This window comes from Giraffa tippelskirchi, chromosome 8 (genome assembly GCF_054371585.1).
Source record: "Giraffa tippelskirchi isolate mGirTip1 chromosome 8, T2T-mGirTip1v1.2.pri, whole genome shotgun sequence".
NCBI lineage: Eukaryota > Metazoa > Chordata > Mammalia > Artiodactyla > Giraffidae > Giraffa > Giraffa tippelskirchi.
Genome location: NC_137282.1, coordinates 3,383,636 through 3,403,231, shown reverse-complemented (window position 1 = coordinate 3,403,231; position 19,596 = coordinate 3,383,636). Strand labels below are relative to the sequence as shown.

The following is a 19,596-nucleotide window of genomic DNA, read 5'->3' as shown; positions in this document are numbered from 1 at the left end:
GCCTACCTCATCTCCTCCTACTCTAGACCCTCATGCATCATGTCTAGTCTTCTACTACGCCATTATTCTATACTAATTTCTTAGTACTGCTACCTGAAATTACTTTTTGTACACTTTCCTCCCAGTTTTATTGACAAGTAATAGGCATATAGCACTGCATAAGTTTAAGGTGTACAGCATCATGTTCTGACCTATGAACACATCATGAAGTGATGATCACAGTAAGCGGATATCCATCATATCATACCAGACACAAAATTAAACGGAAAACTTTTTTTCTTGTGATGAGAACTGTTTTATACATTTAAACATTGTTCCTCCCTCCATATGTATGTAAGCTCCGTGAGCACTTTTCCACTGCTCTATCTCGTGTACCTGGCACAACAGGAAATGCCCAATAAATGTTAGGATGAGCACCAAGTGTGGCGTAGAGCAGCTGAACACAGCTGTGTTTTAAGTCAAAGGGCTGCCGGCTGGACTACGCCGGTGCAGACTCTGGAGCAGAGACTTGCAGAGGGCTCCACGGGGCCCAGGGAAAGAGGCAGGCGGGGGGCGGGGGCGGCGCACCCCTCCCACCCCAGCTAGTCACTGATAACCGCCTCACGCCGCAATACACTTGCAAAACTAGTAATAAGATTAAACTGGGGAACACATGTAAACCCATGGCTGATTCATGTCAATGTATGGCAAAAACTATTACAATATTGTAAAGTAATTAGCCCCCAACTAAAATAAATAAATTTATAAAAAAAAAAAAAGATTAAACTGGAACAAACAAAAATCTGTCATTATCACCGACAATTCTTCTGATGCAAATCACATGTATTCAGGATGTCATGTTTTAAAAAGTCATTCAAGAAACATAATTTGCTCATCTACTGGGCCTGGTGAACATCTGTTGGGGAATGATCAAAGGTCAGGCCAACAGCAATTCATATCGAGTCTGGAGACACACAATCACATCTCTTCCTCAACAAGTCCAGTGTCACAAACCTTTCTGGTTCAAGTGAACGTGTTCAGAACAAACAGAAAACTTCACTCAACTAGCTAACTCTTTTGTTCTTAAGGGACAGGAGGGAGGGAGGGCACACAGCAAGGAATAAGGAAGCCAGAAATGCCAGAGCAAAGCGACAAAGATTTCAGCCCAAAAGGAAGTGGCAACTAAGCCTGCATTATGTCATTAAGTCTCAAGATTTGACTTAGCCCTTTAAAGAAGACAGCATTTCTTTTCCTGCACCTCCAGGTCAAACAAGTGTTAGCATCGCACTGCATGGGCTCCTCGGACCTCAGAGAAACTTCAGAACTGGAGGAGCTTACTACCAGGTTACAAAGTTTAACCTCTGGAAAGCAATGAGAGCTGGGCTATAACCTCTAACTGCAGAAAGGTTTCAAGAAGAGCCCTGGAAAAAGACATAGTACCTGCCACCTGTGAATGAAAAGGCACTCATCTCATAGTCAACCGGACACAGAAACAGAGGGGAACACCCAGCCCTCCAAGCTACAGAGTTTCCATCCTAACGACTGAGTTGGGCTCCAAGACCTTAATGACTTTTTGGGTTTCTTTCACAGCCGTGCATTTTAACTTGCAGGCACTGTAAGACAGTGTTTCCTCTCAGTATGTCTAAATGCAAACAGTTACAGTACACTGCAGTGAAAGAAATGCTTACATCTACACAGCATCCAGCAGTCATGGCCAGGAAGAACGAAAACCAATTTCAAATTTGGGTTCTAACAAGAACTGTGTCCTTAACGTATGGTTTATTTTAAGACTGGCCCACGTTATTTGATAGTCTGCTGTTCAGTTACCCAGTTGTATCTGACTCTACGACCCATGGGCTGTAGGCCAGGCTCCTCTGTCCATGGGATTCTCCAGGGAAGAATACTGGACTGGGTTGTCATTTCCTTCTCCAGAGAATCTTCCCTACCCAGGGATCAAACCCATTATCTCCTGCAATGGCAGGTGAATTCTTTACCACTGAGCCACCTGTGAAGCCCTTGGCAATGTTTACTATGTAATAAATAGATTTTGGATATGCAAACATCTAAGTATTCTGAGCTAAAAAGAAGCAATGCTTTCTGGGGGCCTGCCAATCAGGCCGAAGAATAAAAGTATGCATTCTGAGGACTTTCCTTAAAAGGGTTACTCAGGAAAAGGACCAAGGCCAAAGCAGAATCATGTACTATCGCGTAATACAAGGCACTACCATCTTTACTGCCAGTCTCTGCTCACACATGACTATAACCACTTACAGTACATTTGCAGAACTGTTTACTCAGGTTAGAGGAAAAGTTCTCTCTCATGTTTATATATATTTAAAAACAAATCCTCCTGGGTGCTTGTTGTAAAACAAATGTTTTCGTTCAGAATCTTTGATGGACACCACTTTAACGATCTTCTTCTCTTTAGGGCAAATGTGTTCTAGCAGAGTCAGCTAAGAAATAAAAAATGTAAAGAGCCGAGCCCAAGTGCCTTTCCTGAAACACTGACGCACATTTCCACCCAGGAGGGAGGGTTACGAGTGGTGGCAGCAGAAATTTCAGTTATTTGGGGAGCAAAGTGCCACGTAACCAAACTCCTTGTGGTTCCACAGTTACTGTCTGTCTTCCTCTGCCAGTACCTAATGCTTCTGTGATTCCAACAAATACTCCGAACTAGCTGAACGTCTCCCAACCAAGGACGTTTCTTTCTTCTGTCATCAACTCCCAGACCTTTGCTCTCGCTCTTCCAGGTGGTCTAAGCCACTAACGCACCCAAACGACCCCATCTGCTGGGCGCCTCCAGCTCACTGTGTGAGCCAGCACCAGGACTCAAGTCTGAAGCTTCCACCGCACAAATACAGATGGTTTCTTTGTGTCGTCAATTTTAACTTACAAATTTGAATATTTGAAAATTATCTGAGTAAGAGAGATCATAAACAATTTCTCCTCCAAATACTCATTTACTAGAATAACTGTCTTAAAAAGTGAAAAATATCAACCATAATCCAAAATCCCACTTTTGAACAAAGCTAATGTCAACGAAATACAGTGTATTTTGGAGACTAAAAATGTAGTGCTTTGACTGACAACTTTTGTGAGGTGAAGAAACAGACACCAACTAGATCCGTTAGGACAGCTGTGCAATCCCCCCACCCCTGCTCCAATGGGAATAGGAACCTGGCATCTGGTTTCTCTACGTAACTGCTATTTAAACATGCGGCTCTGACGGGAAGAACTAAGGAAGATCAACATTTGCACTGTCTTATATGAAACTATTAACCACGTGCAGCAGTAACTCTAGGTGTCTTAGTGTCCCTGGCTTATGGTGTGTAATTTACAAGTATGTGTCTTGAGAATCAATCTCAGAAAAAGGGTCAATTTCAATTATCAAGTTACACAGCCCCAAGAGTGCCTGGGATAATCTGAAACAAATTAATAAAATGGGAGGGGCAGATGATTAGAAAGGTGATGCTTGTACGATCTTTAAGAGTTCCAGGTACATTCAATGTAAGACAACGTAACAGTCAACCTTAAAAGGATGAAAAAAAAATCAACTATGATGAATAACTTACGCTATGTTAAAAGTAAACACATAAACCCATTTATTCAAGTGCATTCACAAGCGTGAAGTGTACAAAACACTGCAAATCAAAGCAGGTAAAAAAGTTTAAGGATGGCAGCAGCAATTCACTGGCTTTCCGATTCATCCACTGCCCAGTATCTCCAAACCAAGTCCAGCAAAAGGGATTTACCAAAATACAATATATGAACCTCCACACTGTTTACATATGGTATCCACACCACAGTGTTAGCCGCAACGATCACAAAGGCCTTGAATCTAGGAAAGCAGGAACTTTTCTAGCGGAGGGAGAGAAAAGGAACCTCCCCCCCAATCCTTTTAAGAACTCACTGAAAATGATAGACCCCCTCCCAAGAGAAATAACATACACGATGTTAACTATTACACTAGTGTAAAAATCTGGCCACACTGAATCACTTCCCTGGATAAACACAATGAAATCTGCTAGCTGCGAAGAGTAACACAAATCAACACCTTTTCCTTCTCGACAGTCAGCCCCTCTACTGGATCTGTCTCGTCAAGGTCACCAACAACGAGAAGGTGTAAAACCCAACAGACACGTGCTGGTGTCCACTTCCCCCACCTCAGCAGCACTACTTCAGAGCTGATGACCACGCCACTCAAAACTCTTCCCACTCGCTGCTTCCTGACCCCCATCTCTTCCTTTTCTGGCTTCTCCTTCAGACTCCACCACCTCTGACTAAAAGACGTCCAAGTCTTCACCCTGAGTCCTCTTCTCACACCTTCCCCTCCAGGTGAGCTGGAGACATCCAAGAGCCTCTACATGCTGACTTCTCCCAAGTGTACACATCTCAAGTCTCTGTGTCTTGAGTCCGTGATACTCCTCTGAAAAGGAAATGGAAGTCGCTCAGTCGTCTCCGACTCTTTGCGATCCCTCCATCCATGGAGTTTTCCAGGCAGGGGGACTGGAGTGGGTTGCCATGTCCTTCTCCAGGGGAATCTTCCTGACCCAGGGATCGAACCTGGGTCTCCCACATTGCAGGCAGACGCTTTACCGTCTGAGCCACCAGGGAGGGTGACTGATGCGCCGAACTACCAAAAAAAAAGGCTTAGGCCTGGCCCAGGAGAGTTCTGCACCCCTTGTAATTCCAGTATTAATGAATGGTATGCTGCCCAGGTAACAAAACCCAGTGGTAACTTCAGTTATGCAAAGTTAACGGGACCTTCCTGATGGAGACATCACTTTGGCCTCCTGCAAGTTTATCATAAGCTATGTAGTGTGGCACAGGGCTTCCCGGGCGGCTTAGCGGTGAAGAGTCCACCCAGAATGCAGGAGACGTGGGTTCAATTCCCTGGTAAGGAAGACCCCCTGGAGAAGGAAATGGCAACCCACTCCAGTATGCTTGCCTAGAGAATCCCACAAACAGGGGAACCTGGCGGGCTGTAGTCCATGGGGTCACAAGCAGTGGGAAATGACTCCGTGATTAAACAACAACAAAGTGTGGCATGGAGTCTACAACAACCCACCATCACTGGCATGTGTTTCAAGCAAGGAGCTGCCAGCACACGGCAGTTCGCAGATTACAGCTCTCCAGAAAGGAGCCCTGGTGAGTGTCTTAGCCTCTGGAGTAGGAGGTTTCCCAGAGGGTGAGGAACATACTCTGATACCAGTTACTGGGCCTTCCGTTTCACTTTAGGGCACAACTGCCTAGGAGAGGCTGGACAAGAATGGGCTCATCGCGCAGCCCTGCCTCACTCGCTGACGGTGGGGTGTTTCTCAGATGCCTCTGGCAGGCGCCAGCACCTCCACATAACCCAATCTGGGAAGGCTCTGGACACAGGGAGCTGCTCCGGGAAGCCCAATTTACTCAGCACCCCTAAACCCATGCTCACCTCTTGGCAAACAGTAATCTTTTGAAGTCAAAACCCGTGAACAAAGGTCCTGGTATTTTCTGCATACATCTTCCCAAACTAGCCCACAGCACCGTCTTTCGTACCACACAGAGTTCCTGTGTGATGCTGGGAAGGTGAAAATTGCCAAGACAGATTGGATGCCACCTATGAAAAACTGCCAGCAATGGACAGCTGTAAAATGCAACAGCCATTTCTCAGCTCTTTCCACTACTTTCTGAAGAGGGTAATGAGGACGTTCCATTAAACATTAGACTCAAATTGGGCTTCTGTGTTTGTGTTTTAGTTTAATAGACATGTACTGTTGTTTATCTACTCTATCTTGGACAATGTAGGTACGCAAAGACGTAATCCCTGCTCTCAAGAACTTCACGTCTCCCAGGAAAGTACAAACAGAAGAACGCCGGGGCCAGGTGCTGCTTTTCAAGCAGCCGGAGTGGTCCTCGAGGGCCACGAAAGCTTCCGTCCTCTAGACACAGTCACTCCACCATCAGGTTCAGGCCAGCAGCCTTCCAAAACACACACTTTTCCACTTACCATCTCCCAGGTGGCGTTAGTGGTAAAGAACCCACCTGCCAATGCAGGAGACATAAGAGACAGGGGTTTGATCCCTGGGCCCGGAAGAGCCCCTGGAGGAGGGCATGGCAACCCACTCCAGTATGGTCACCTGGAGAAGCCCATAGACAGGAGGGCCTGGCGGGCTACAGTCCACGGCGTCGAAAAGAGTTGGACACAACTACAGCGACTTAGCACTCACTTAGCCATCTCAGTTCTGTATCCTATTGTCTTCCCTACAAATTGTGTTCTAAGAACACCACCTCTGCCTCTCCTGCCGTCTCCCTTTCTTCCTCTCAGTCTACAAAGCACGCTCTTGTATTTATACCCTAAGTCCACAGGAAACACTTCCTTGCCCTCCCCTACGGCTCACAGCTCTCCCCCTACTTGGCATCTGTGTTGTCCAGGGCCTCACTGCTCCCTCCTCTCTCAGAGTGCAAACCTCAATTCTCCTCCTCCCGGGGCGATCGGGCGGACCTCATCACCCAGCTTCACATCTACCGCAGACACCCACGGCCAGCCCCAGCACCCCACCTCAGACTCAACGCACAGAAACCCAGAAACCCACACACACAGAGGTCCCAACGCCCGCAGCTCACTTCCAAATGGTTCTGCAAAATAAATAGATAGAGATGAGACGGAGGCAAAGCACAGGTGAAATTTTAACAGTTGATATATGGGGGTGAAGGCTGGGGCTCTCTGTAATAGTCTTTCAACTCTTCTGTAGTTTGAAAGTTTTCAGATTTAAAAAGTTGGGGGAAAAGAATATGTAGGATCAGAATAAAGACAGGAATTGTGGTTGCTGTCTCTTGGGCAGTTTTAAGTCTAACTTGTCTAATCTACAATAGGTGAGGTAGACCTAAGAGCTCGATGACTGATAATAATAAGCCTAAACGTACCATCAAAAGCCAAGTTCTGACTGACGGCCAACAATGAGCAGCGGTGTGCTCAGCGCTGTGTGTACAGGGGTCCACAAAGCACTCGTCAACCCCGGGAGCGGGAGCCAGTCTTCCGGCCTCACCGGCTCGTGCTCACGGCACCACCGTCTTCCCTGCACCTTGAGCCCTCTCAAGGCCCCCACACCTGAATCAGCAGCCAAGTTCTCTGCTCCCAGTACTTTCCACCGCTCTCCCCTCTCCACTCCGAGGGCACCCCCGTCCCCATCCCAGGCCCACCTGCCCTCCCACCTGGCCTCTGCGGCAGGAGTTCCACACAGCCTCCTTGCTCCTCTGTCCAGATGCTCAGCTCTAACTGGATCATACTTCCGGTTCGAAGGGTTTCTGGCGACCCTCCAGCACCAGGAAGTCACACCCAAAGCCTCCCGGTGACCCTGAGGAGCACACGTTTCATCGCTGCTTCTCCCTGTCCTTCTCACTGCCTTGTTTGTTGTTGTGTAGTTGTCAAGTGGTGTCCGACTCTTTGCGACCCTATGGACCATCGACCACCAGGCTCCTCTGTCCATGGGCTCTCCCAGGCAAGACTACTGGAGTGCGTTGCCGTTTCTTTCTCCAGGGGATCTTCCCCACCCAAGGATGGAACCCACACCCCCTGCTTGTTGGGAAGGTTCTTCACCACTGAGCCACCTGGGAGGCCCCTGGCCACACGCTGGTTCCCCGGCGCCCACAGGGCCCTGGCTGCCTCTCCTCCGCGGCCCGTGGCTTGCACAGGCGCCCGTTCTCCCCACTCACTTCTGCTCTCCTGCATGGCCCCAGACACAAGCCCTCACACCAGCTCACAGTAACGCCGCCCTCCTCTGAACCTTTAAACTAATGTCACACGCACTTACTCCTTTGCAAGTACTACTGACACTTCCAAGTACAATGCAAAATCTGTACGTGCATTTCTTACCACGCTTCCTAAACAACGAAGTCCTTGAAGGAAATGTGACAGGCACTCAAGGTTTATGACAGGAACCTAACATTGCTTTACACGAATCCCAAAAAACTAGTGTTGCTTCCTAAATAAACCGTAGGCAATTTCCCCTTAAGATGCCAACAACGTTTTAACAGCAGTATAGTCTTTTACTTTTTCCTTCTTTTAGTGTGGTAAAATATATAATACAAAATTTGCCATTTTAAACCACTTGAAAGTGTAAAATTCAGTACCATTAATTATAATGACAACATTATGCAACTATCACCACTATCTGTTGGCAAAATTTTCATCACCGCAAACAGAAACTGCCCCTGTTAAGAAATAACTACCCATTCTCCCTTCTTCCTGTCCCTGGGAATCCTCCAATCTGTCTCTATGAATCTGCCTGTTCTAATTATTTCATGTGAATGGAATCATGTAATATCTGTCCTTTCGTCTAGCTCATTTTCAAGTCCATCCATGGTATGTAGCGTGAATCGGACTTCACTCCACGGGACTCCCTTGGCAGTCCAGTGGCTGACTCTCGCTTCCATCGCCCCTCACTCCCCCGGGGGAACTGAGATCCCGCAGGCTGTGCAATGCAGCGGCGGGTGGGGGTGGGTGGGGACAGCTTTTTGGGGCCGAAAAATATTCCATTCTACGGATAGACCACCTTTTGTGTATCCAGTCGTCTGCTGATGGCCACCTGGTTATTTGCACATTTTGACTACTATGAGCAGCTATGAACACTGACTCAATGCCAAGTCCCTGCTCTTCAATCCTTTTGGGACAACACTTAGGAGTAGAACTGCTGGGTCACACAGGAATTCCTTCTCGCTTCATGGGAAACAACAGCAGTATAGTTTTACAATTCACACATGTGGTCTTTGGGGAAGCACAACGCCCACGAGAGTTCCTCCTCGTTTAGGAAACAATTCCCTCTTGAACAGGCAACAGAGAACTCAAAGGTACATACAAGGAGGGACATTTTTCAGCAGGTAAGGCGAGACAGGGTCTTCGTACAGGAAGACTTCTGTTGAACCTCTTTCTTAAACCCAAGCAAGCATACAAAACATGCTTAATTTGAACGAAATGATCAGCCTTTACTACTCTAATAAGAGGATCATCTCTTTTCAGTCCAAGGTTAGCAGCCTGGGATTTCTAAACTGACATCGCATTAGTATTACCACCAATGCCAAGAGATTTTATAAAACCACAGAATACAACAATGTAAAGTCACAGACACGATCAGTGCTGACCCAGAGCACCTCTGTAAGGGCAAGGTCAGAAGAGACCACCAGGAGTGTCTTTCATTCTTTACTCCACAACTTCTGCACCTCAGCCTCTCAAAAACATACATTCTTATAACCACGTCACAGCCTAAAATTGTACTTAAAATACAAGCAATAAAACGCAATGTTAGGAAAAAAGATGAGCTCTTAAAGGGAGCTAAATGGGCAGTTCTAATGGTATCACCATCTAACACAATCAGAAAACTGTTAATCTCATGTGAACTTTACAACACTATGAGGCAGGTCAGCCAGGTGTTCAGCCCTTTGAGTCAACGAGGAAAAGAAGGTTGAGAAAACCGCTTTACATTTTTTAATGCTCCTGATATTAGCCTTTGTATCATATTAAAAAAAGGTGAGTTTAGCTGTAAAACTTTAAAACCATTGTATCTGATTACATTCTAGGTCTCCCCCCAAAATAAAAAGCACTGACTTAGTTGGGTTTATATATTTAGAAAACAGAAAAATGCTCAAAATGTTATAAAGTCATCTCATATAAAAGGAAATTTTATTTTTATTATTCTCACCCATGCCTGAAATGTTTAATGACTTCTCTAAGACACTTTGTCCTAAATAGCACCCTGCCTCAAATCTTAATTTTTAGGTTTTGAGGCACTAAATGAGTACTCAAAATTCCTATATATCTAATACGAGAAATCTTAAGTTTAAAGGACTTGCGCAAAATGTGTCATTTATTATGTGCAGATATACAGGCTACAGACATTTATGGCTACAGGTTAGTTATATAGCTGTAACTAGTCAATTTAACAAAGCTTGAGCCCCAGGCTGTAAATAACAGCTACAAAACTGACTATAGTGGCCCAGAATTCACCAGCTATCTAAAAGGCATAATTTTACAATCCAGTGCTTTAGGAACTCATTATAGTAGTTTAGATAGCATTCTTCTCCTAAATGATTAAGAGCCAAAATGCAGGGGAAAAAAACCTAACCAAAAGCACAGTACATGAACTGGGAGACTAGTTACGGTTATATTTATATGTACAAATGTAATAAACAGTTCAGAGATACCAAGGAATTTGATTTAAATGGCAATACAGTGATTTTTAAAATACAGTGTAAAATACTTTTGAGGTCACTGAACGTAATGAAAGAAGAGAATGAAAAAACTGGCTTAAAACTCAACATTCAAAAAACTAAGATCATGGCATCCCATCCCATCATGGCAAATAGATGGCAAAAAAGTGGCAACAGTGCCATTTTATTTTCTTGGGCTCCAAAATCACTGCAGACGGTTACTGCAGCCATGAAATTAGAAAATGCTCGCTCCTTCGAAGAAAAACTGTAACACATCTAGACAGCGTTTCAAAAAACAGAGACAAAGGTCCATCTAGTCAAAGCTACTATGATTCTCCCAGTAGGCATGTACAGATGTGAGAGCTAAACCATAAAGAAAGCTGAGCACCAAAGAATTGATGCCTTCGAACTGTGGTGCAAGAGAAGACTCTTGAGAGTCCCTTGGACAGCAAAGAGATCCAACCAGTCAACCCTAAAGGAAATCAACCCTGAATATTCACTGAAAAGACTGATGCTGAAGTTCCAATACTTTGGCCACCAAATGCAAAAAGCCAACTGATGGTGGGAAAGATTGAGGGCAGGAGGAGAAGGAGGCAACAGCGGATGAGATGGTTGGGTGGCATCACCAACTCAATGAACATGAATTTGAACAAAATGAGGGAGATAGTGAAAGACAGGGAAGCCGGGCATGCTGCAGTCCATGGGGTCGCAAAGAGTAGCACACAACTGAACAACAATCATCAAATACATTCCTCATTTTGTTCTTAAAAAAAAAAAATCTACTCAATATAAAACACTGAGGATTTAACTTGATGTGCTCAAACATAACTTTGTTAGAAATTACATTTCATACAAGTTTGGAAGTTCAGTAAGTTCACATACATTTGTCAAGTGCTAAAATTACTCAACACATTCAGTGCACCTTCAGGAGAAGCAATTCTCCCATTGATTTGCAATAATCAATGGTTTACTGAGAGATTACTATGTGCCAACTACTATACTTTAATAAAGTAATGTAGCTAAATTTAAAGCCACACTCAATAGTGACTGAAGAATGGCAGTTCTACAAAAGCTTAATATACATTAATTGAAAGCTAATTATTTAACTCACTCAAAATACAGTTTACAATTGTCAAAATTAAAAATTCGTAAGAACCAAGCAATCAAGCTCTCATGCTGAGTAACATTTAGAAAATTATAAAGAAATAAACATGCATACAGTCAATGCATCACTTAATTCACACATTTTAATTGGAAGCTAGCTTCCCTGGTGGCTCAGAAGGTAAAGAATCGGCCTGCAACGTGGGAGACCTGGGTTCAGTCCCTGGGTGGGGAAGATTCCCTGGAGAGGAGAAAGGCTACCCACTCCAGTATTCTAGCCTGGAGAATCCCATGGACAGAGGAGCCTGGTGAGCTACAGTCCATGGGATCCCAAAGAGTTGGACACGAACTTCAAATAGTAGCTTCAAATTATCCATTTCCATCTCAAATAACAATGTACATTAAAAGAGTAAATGGCACCAACACAAAACATAAAACCAAACTCGTTTAAGTTAGCTGACTATTGGGGTACTGTATAACATTCTGTCAGTAACGCTTGTAAACCAACCAAAAGTCGAAATCACAGTTCACAGTACTTAAACAGCCCTACTGAAAAATGTCTTCAGAAAAATAAAGCAGTCTTTACTTTTAAAAGTAAACATAATACACATTTTCCTCCCCAAATAAAAATGTCTTGTGTTTTCTCTGAAACTGAAGAGAAAGTTTTCCAACACGCTCTAAGTGTGTCACAGCTTGTCTCCCCACTGTCCACAGCCCAACAGCCATCCCCCAGGTGATTGACGGTCAGAAGTTTTAACTTGAAGGGTCTTTAGGACGGTTTTCCAAGGGTAAGTTCTACATGTTGAGCAACACAAATCTCTCACACGAGAACGCAGCTAAAATAGTAGGAAACTACAGTGTACTGAGAACTTATTTTTTAAAGAAAATGATTAATCTCATGAAAACCTTCAAATTGTTTACAATTTTAAACTGTAAATTTAAGAAAGCAGTTTATGCCTTGATAAACATTATTAGTTTTGAAACTATGCTTTAAAAACTTGGTACCTAGATCAGCTAAAGCTGTCTGAACCCACAAGACAAACGTGGAAGAGACGTGATACCAAATATGCGGGTAATAAGGATAGGGAGCAGACGTACCTCGGGGAATGCCCATGGGTTCAATACAACCAACCAAGGGGAGCCACAGGCCTCCATCCGAACAAGGATGCCACCGAGATGAAAAAGGAAAATATCCCAGCCCTAAGCCTGGCCCATTTCTCAACTCTTCAGAACAGTCTGAAAAGATTCTTAATAGCCAACAGAGAAACACTCCAGAACGATTAACTGGCTACAAACTATAGTTTGGGGGCATTTCAAACTCAGAAAACAGGACAAGATATTACCAAGGAACACCCCACACTTGACCGACAGTGAGACCATGTTACGAAAATGGCAGGCAGTATTAGAGCTTCCTCCACTGAATCCATTAACCACAGCTTAGAAAGTTCAGTGTTCATAAGCAAAATATTCCCCTTAGTTTTCCAACCTTAATATTTCCACAGGCACATCTTAAATTCTGTGTTTATCACCACTGTTACTTGCTAGTAACAATTTCTTCCTATACTATATAAGTTTAGTACACTTCTTTAAAATACCACATCCTATTCCAATTATCAATCCTGAGAACTAAGAATTAGCTTAATTTTCAGAGTGTGGGAGTAACAGAATGGAATAATTAATCTCTCTCAAATGGCACTATTGTAGTATGTAAATCCTTTCTCACTTCACGTTGATTTAGTAAAATCATCCAGTCTTCCACCTTGACCCAACAAAAGCCAAATGGCTATTTTAAATAAAATCAAGTCATCACCAAATCTTTCAAAAGCGTGTATCAAATTGTTTTGAAACTGAAACACACATTATATACACACAGTTCGAGTAAAGCAGTTTTGAGGAAAAACATCTCTACGGAAGAGTTTAAATCTATAAAATAATTTAAAGTAAAAACCTTTTTATCAAAACCACAAACTATATCCTGAATAGGTCAGCCCAAAGTCCAACACAAAAATGTATATAACGTAACTTGTGAAGATGCAGTGTTACGGCTCCATTAGCTTGAAGAACAAAGACAGCAGTTTTCTGAACTAAAATGCACCCGAGCATCTAAAAGGTCTCACAGCACCCTCACGAGCCATAAAGGGGGTGTCCCAGACAAGCGCGCGGACAAGCGTCCGCCTCGGACAACCCACCACACGACGGCCAGAGCGTTAGCTCAGGCCTGCTGCCAGCTGTGAGCTTGGTGTCAGCGCCCAAACCATCGCTGACCAAACAACAAAAGCAAAAGTTTGCAACAACGAGAAGAAACCTACAGTTCAGAAAGGAAAACAAGGGAGAGGCGCTCACCTGCAGTTGGGCGGAGGGTCTAGAGTGATGTCCGCCAGCTCCTTCTGAATCCTGGAGTCGGGAGGCGAGGGGAGAGAAAGACAGCGCGTCAGGGCGGCCGCGCGCAGGGCGGACACCCCCCCTCCCCCCGCCATCCCCCTCCCCCCGCCCGGGTTCGAGGCCCGTCTCGCGCTCCGCCGCACGGCTCCCGCTCGGCGCCGCCGTCGCGACCCTCCCGGAGCGCCTCGCTCGCGGTCGGTTTCCTGACCCGCTTCAGACCGCGCGGGGCGCAGCCCGCCCACCCGCCCGGGCTGAGGGCCCGCCGCCCCGCGTCTCCCCCGCCCCGCACGGCGCCCCCCTCAGGCCGCCCGCGTCCCCGGGACGCAGCCAACATGGCCGCTCCCCGCGCGGCCCCGCGGGCACTGACCGCCCTGCCGCCTGACCGTCGGGCGGGGGCGGCGCAGGCCGCGCGGCGCCCCCGGGAGGGACCCCGCCCGCGGCGGACGAAGCCTCGGGTCCGGCCGGGGACCCGGCGGCCCACCCCCGCCCCCCGCCCGGACACCCCGCCCGCGGCCCGCAAGGTGCACCGGCCGCCCGGCCCCCGGCCCGGCCCCGCTCTCCCGCACACCCTGGCGGCCCCCGCACTCCCTGGCGGCCCCGGCCAGCACCCCGCACGAGCTCTGAACCCGGGACCCCCACCCCCGCCTCCCCTGCCCGCAGCGCCCCGCCACTGCACGGAGCCCATCCCCCCCACCCCGGGCCGACGCCTCCCGGCCTTCACGCCGAGCCCGGCCTTTGTCTTCGGCCTACCTAGGCGCCCAGAGCATCAGCTCAGACCAAAGTTTGCGGCCGTGAAGCCTCCGCCACCTTCCAGACCTCGCCTGCTGTCTTTATCGCCTTTCCTATCGTATCAAGCCCTAAAGGGCTATGTTACAACTTAAAAATCCCACCTAGACAGTACAGGAGTAAAAAACTCACACACACACAGTCTAAAAGCAATCAATCCCAATGGATGCTCAGGACTAGCTAGCTGCGATTGCAAAAGGTTTTATGAAGGCAGTTTTTTTCATTTATAAGAGAAATTTACTTCGGATTGGGGCGGTGATTAGGGATGTTCCTTCAACTTTCCGATTGGAGGACATTTCTTGTCCCCTTCGAATCTGGTTAACTGTAGAAAGGGCTCTGCTATCTCCGATATCTACTTATCTGTGTCCTGCTCAATTCTTTTGCTATCGATCATCCTATCAGCTCTGGGACCTTGGCATCCCCGGTGTTTGACTCATTACTGTATGTTAGGCAAAGTTTGGATCGCCGGCTTCTGGATTCTTTGCCTGCATCTACTAGAACGGCTGTGTATGTTAAGGCCTATGTACAGGGGCAAAAATCACCTCCCCCTAAGCACAACTGGTATAAATTCTCCTTGTCAATCCAATCTCTTTGATAAAATATTCACTGAGAAGGGAGCTGTTTCTTTAATACCTAAAAAAGATAATACCAGACAGCTTTATCCACTTAATTTCTACAGCAAACAATCACACTACTTCTCGAGTACTGGGAAGATTTGTAAGAGTAATCCACACATGTTCCAGAGTATTTCTTATCCAGTCCACCTGCAATGGGGGCTTTCCCTTCAGCTGTGGACTAAAAACCAGCAAGCAGTTTCCTTCTAATATGCAGTTAAGTAACCTTCTGTCGGTCAACTCAGGCTTCTCTTTCATTCTATCTCCTAGTGTATGTGCCCTTCCCAATTCTGTTCCTACCTTCCAAATCAATTTCCCAGAGCAGCATCTACAGGGTCCCAGTGACCTCTTTTCCCCTTGTTCTTTTGTGAATAGGAGGCCCCCGTTTTTTCACCTTTACAATTAACCACAGCTCTGCTTTATGGTAACAGCCACTCTTTCAGCAAGATTACCAGCGAGCTAAAGCTGATGTTAACCTGATAGATAAAATTACTGTTGGGAGCTTCCCACCTTTCATTTATTCTACACTTACCATCTCTTTCCCAGGCATTTGCAAATGAGTTTTTAACTTCCTTAGTGTAAATGGACAAATTGTGTCTAATGAATGAAAAAAAGTCTAATTTGCTGACATAAAGCAGACAATTTTATATTTGACACCTGTGCCTTTATCCCCAAATATGTTCCTGTACACCAGGATAATCTAGCAAAATATAAAAATGCTACTGAGCTAAAGCAAATATTCTGCCTTAGGTCAGGCCAAAAGCTGCCCTCAGCTTGGATCAGAGTGCCCAGAGAATGGGAGGGGGAATGAAGGGAAGGCTCCATCCAAAGTGGGCAGGGTAGACGCCAGGCTCGGGGAGGACCAGCACAGGGCTGACCACGGAGGGCTGCTCAGGACTCCTGGGAAGCTGAGATGCAATCAAACGACCTCTCTGAAAATGAGAATCTTGCCAAGGCACCTTGCCACTTAACTCTACACCTCTACACTGTTTATAGTAAGCCAGAGTCTCTCCTTCATCTCCTGTGCTTAGGTCACCAAAGCATTTTATCAAATTTCAAGCCAGGGAGAAAGACAGAACAAACTTTCTAACTAAGAGTTTTGGCTCACTACTCAGTGGAGAGACCTGAAGCCTCCTGTTCCATCTTTTTTACGTTTGTTTAAGACAGACATCTCTATCTAAGCCACCATTTCCATTCCTTACAATCTTCCTGGTTTGCCACTTTAAAGTTTAATGACTGTACACTGGACAGCAGGATTTATGAAAAGGAATGGGGGCTCCAAGGAATCTGCTGTACACTACTTTAAGGCTCGTGGGGATCACAGGGTACTACTGAACGATGATGGAGATTAAAAGCAGTTTCTATCAGAGACATAAGAGGGAGAGAAAAAAGAAAAAGAGCTACTGCTTGAATTCAACTTGTGTTGAAAAAAAGTGTTTTTGTTTTTTTGTTTACAGCATAAAAGAAAACAGCATGAAAAAAAATTTGAGCTTCCCTGAAATTTAAGTGGAAGTTCTCAAAAAGAACAAAGAATCCCCAAAACAGCCTAGAATAACTAATTTACATCATTTATTGGTTCATTAATTTGCCTCAACTCTCTAAATCAGAAAAATCTCTTCAAATCCCATCTGAAAACATCCATCTCCACCTATTAAATTTTTACTCTGCTAATGTGAGTTAGTTATTCCTTATGCAATTTGTGGAGAAAGCACTATTCAAAGACAGATCCTATGTGCAACAGGTGAAAAGGAAGTAAGAGGGTGATAGAAATCGTTGTGATAGAGCTGTCCGGGCAGGTATTAGTAATTAAGTGGGTTGACAGTCCTGGGGAGGGTCACAGATTAGTGACTAACAGGACAAATAATTTCAAATCAGATTTGGGGGTCACTAGTAACACTCATGCGGATTCTTACAAACTGCAGCAAGATACGGCGAAGGCAAGCCACAACAGCTGCATGGAGACAATGATCAGAAGAAAAAACAGAAGCAGCAACAGAGAGAAATAATTCGGGCTTTCAAGGTCCTTTTTCCCCTTTTTATGAACACAGAAGCCCTGAGGAGCGTATAAGCTACCGTCACTGGAGGTGAACCCAATGCAGCCGGAGGCCGTGCGGGCAATAGGAAGCCTGCTTTGGGGGGCGGGGGTGGGGTTCGGTACCTCTTGGCGCTGGTGGAGAGGAGTTTGGAGTTTTTGCTCATGCTGACTTTGCTCTCCTTCTTCTTGGGGGTGTTTGCTTCTTTCTCGGTTTGCTGGTTGGAGGACGAAGACGAGGAGGAGCTGGTGCTGGCCCTCGAATCGTCATCCGACATAGCGAACCCCCCGCCCCACCCCGCAAACAGCCCCTGCAGGGGGAGGGAGACAAAACAGAAAGGCCGGTGTAGACACGGAACTCGGGCGCTGTCAGGAGGGCTCGGGCCCCGGCCGCCCCCCGCCCTCCACGCGCTTTCCCGAGTCTCCAGGCCCATCACGGCCTCCGCGAGTCGGACGCGGGCTGTTTGTCTGTATTCCCGGCCCCGAGTGGGGGCCGCGGTGGGGACCGGCCGGGAGCGCGGCGCGCCGCCCCTCCGCCGCCCCCGAGGCTCCCCTGCGGGCGGGGGCCGGGCCGGCCGGCCTCGGGCGGTGTGTGGCGGCCCCCGGGGGTCGCGGGGGCCGGGAGCGGAGTTCGGCGAAGCGGCGGGGCGGGGAGGCCGGGGAGGGGCGAGGGAGGAAGCCGAAAGGGGGGACGGGGGCGGGGAGCGGGCGCCGGTGGGGGCGGGGAGCGGGCGGCGGGCGGGGGCGCCGAGACCGGGCCCCCCCCCAGCCCCGGGCCGGCCCCCGGGGGCGCGGCCGGGCGGGGGTCCCAGCACTCGCGCGGGCGCCGCCGGGGTGGGGGTGCGGGGCCTCCCCGGCGGAGGGGTAACAATGAGCGCGGCCGCCCCGGGGGGCTAGCCCCGCGGGCCCCCGCCCCGGGGGCACGGAGCGCCCCTCCCCTCCCCCTCCGCGGGCCTCGGCGGCCACGGGGGGCTCCCGGGGCCGCGCTGACAGTTCGAGCCCCGGCGCCCCCCCCGCCCCCGCTGCGGGCGGCCCACGCGGCCCGGGGTCCCCGCCCATCCCCCCGCGGGCGGGCCCGGCCCCCCGCCGCCCCCCAGCCCCGGCCCCGCGCCCGGCGGCCGCCCGGGCGGCAAGGGGCGGCCCCGAGGCCCGGCGGCGCGGCCGGGGGCCGCCGGGCGGCGGGGGGGATCCCCGTACCTCTCTTTGTGTCTGGCTGCTCCGTGCCGCCGCGGCGGCTGCTGCTGCGGCTGCGGCTGGGCCTGGCCACTCGTGTCTCTCTCTCGCCGGGAGAGAAGCGGAAGTGCAGCAGCAGCAACTATTAAACAGGCAATGGCTTCCCCCGCCACACACGCTCGCCCGCGCCCCGCCCCACCCCGCGCAGGCCCCGCCCCGCGCAGGCCCCGCCCCCGCCCGCGCCCCTCCCCCCGCACGCGCGCCCTCCCCCCCCAGCGCGCACCTCAGCACCTCGGGCGCCGGGCCGGGGGCCGAGGTCTCGCGTGGCCTGGGGACCCCGCCCCCGCCCCCGCCCGCGCTGGGAGGGGGTGGGGGCGCCGAGAACTGCCCGGAGTGGGGAGATGACCTGAGGAAGTCCTCCCGCAAAGGGCTTTTACCAGGGAGACCCGAGGGTGGCCGACTGGTTTAAAAAAAAGAAAAAAAAGGTGCTCCGGTAGCCAGGACTTTGGACGAGAGAATGCCCCCGGGAAGTGCTCCTAAAAAGTGGCCAGCCTAAGGGGAAATGAGAAATCCCACGACGGGCTTTCCTGTGGGCTGACCTGGCCTCTCCCTCGGACGGTTTACCAGCTAGGAGCAGAGGTCGGGGCAGGCTCGCCTGTGAGAAACGGGACTTTTCTGCCCAGACACGTGCCATTTTACAATTTTAGATATTTCCAGTCATTTTTATAGACGGAGGTGGTGTTGTCTTTAAGTGATACAAAGGATTTCGTGACAGGTAAAACCAACCAACCTGCGACAGTCTCAGGAATGTGAGAAATCAATGGGAATAAACTCTGTATTACTGCATTAGACTGGATTTAGAATTTTTGGTATCAGAATTTGGATTAAAAGTTTGGGGGACCGCTGTACCTTCTTCAGCTACAATAGAAATGCCATTCAAATAATCATACTGTTTTTATAAAAGTCCCTCTAATTCTGAATTGTTCATTTAGTATTCTTACCAAGATTAATTTTTTTTAAGATTAAGCCACCAAATTACAGATACGTTTCTTGCTTATTCCTCATTTTGATTGAAGGAAATTGAAGAAATACGTATGATGTTACACATACTAGGTGTAGTACATTAATCGGACTGTCCAGTCAGATTTCCATGGGCCACTCTAAATTATCTCGTTCAAATTGCCATCCTTTTCCATGGCAACAGTGTGGCTTCAGTTACCACAGTACAACACAATTTATAAAGCCCGTGGCATATTCACTAGCCCTGAAAACAAGCATTCTAACTACCCACCTAAACCCCTCCTAACCCTCAACATGAAACTCCAACTTTATTAAGATTCATAA

The 19,596-nt window shown here is 48.0% G+C and overlaps 1 protein-coding gene across 4 annotated transcripts in view; it reads right to left on the bottom strand.

The window, feature by feature from the left end:
* The window catches only part of LOC145517824 (ubiquitin-conjugating enzyme E2 E1), a 62,725-nt gene extending 44,355 nt beyond the window's left edge, over positions 1 to 18,370 (bottom strand). The window contains exons 1-3 of one of the 4 annotated variants that reach the window (XM_081521001.1): positions 18,277 to 18,370; positions 17,206 to 17,390; positions 13,609 to 13,659 (exon numbers count right to left, since the gene is read on the bottom strand). In XM_081521001.1, the coding sequence (XP_081377127.1) occupies positions 13,609 to 13,659; positions 17,206 to 17,357 (203 nt within the window). In that variant the 5' untranslated portion in view covers positions 17,358 to 17,390; positions 18,277 to 18,370. Of the gene's footprint in view, positions 1 to 4,302; positions 5,234 to 13,608; positions 13,660 to 14,397; positions 14,668 to 17,205; positions 17,391 to 18,276 lie in introns of those variants that run through there. The other 3 variants (XM_081521002.1, XM_081521003.1, XM_081521004.1) reach the window with 3 other exon arrangements.
* Between the last annotated feature and the right edge of the window lie 1,226 nt (positions 18,371 to 19,596).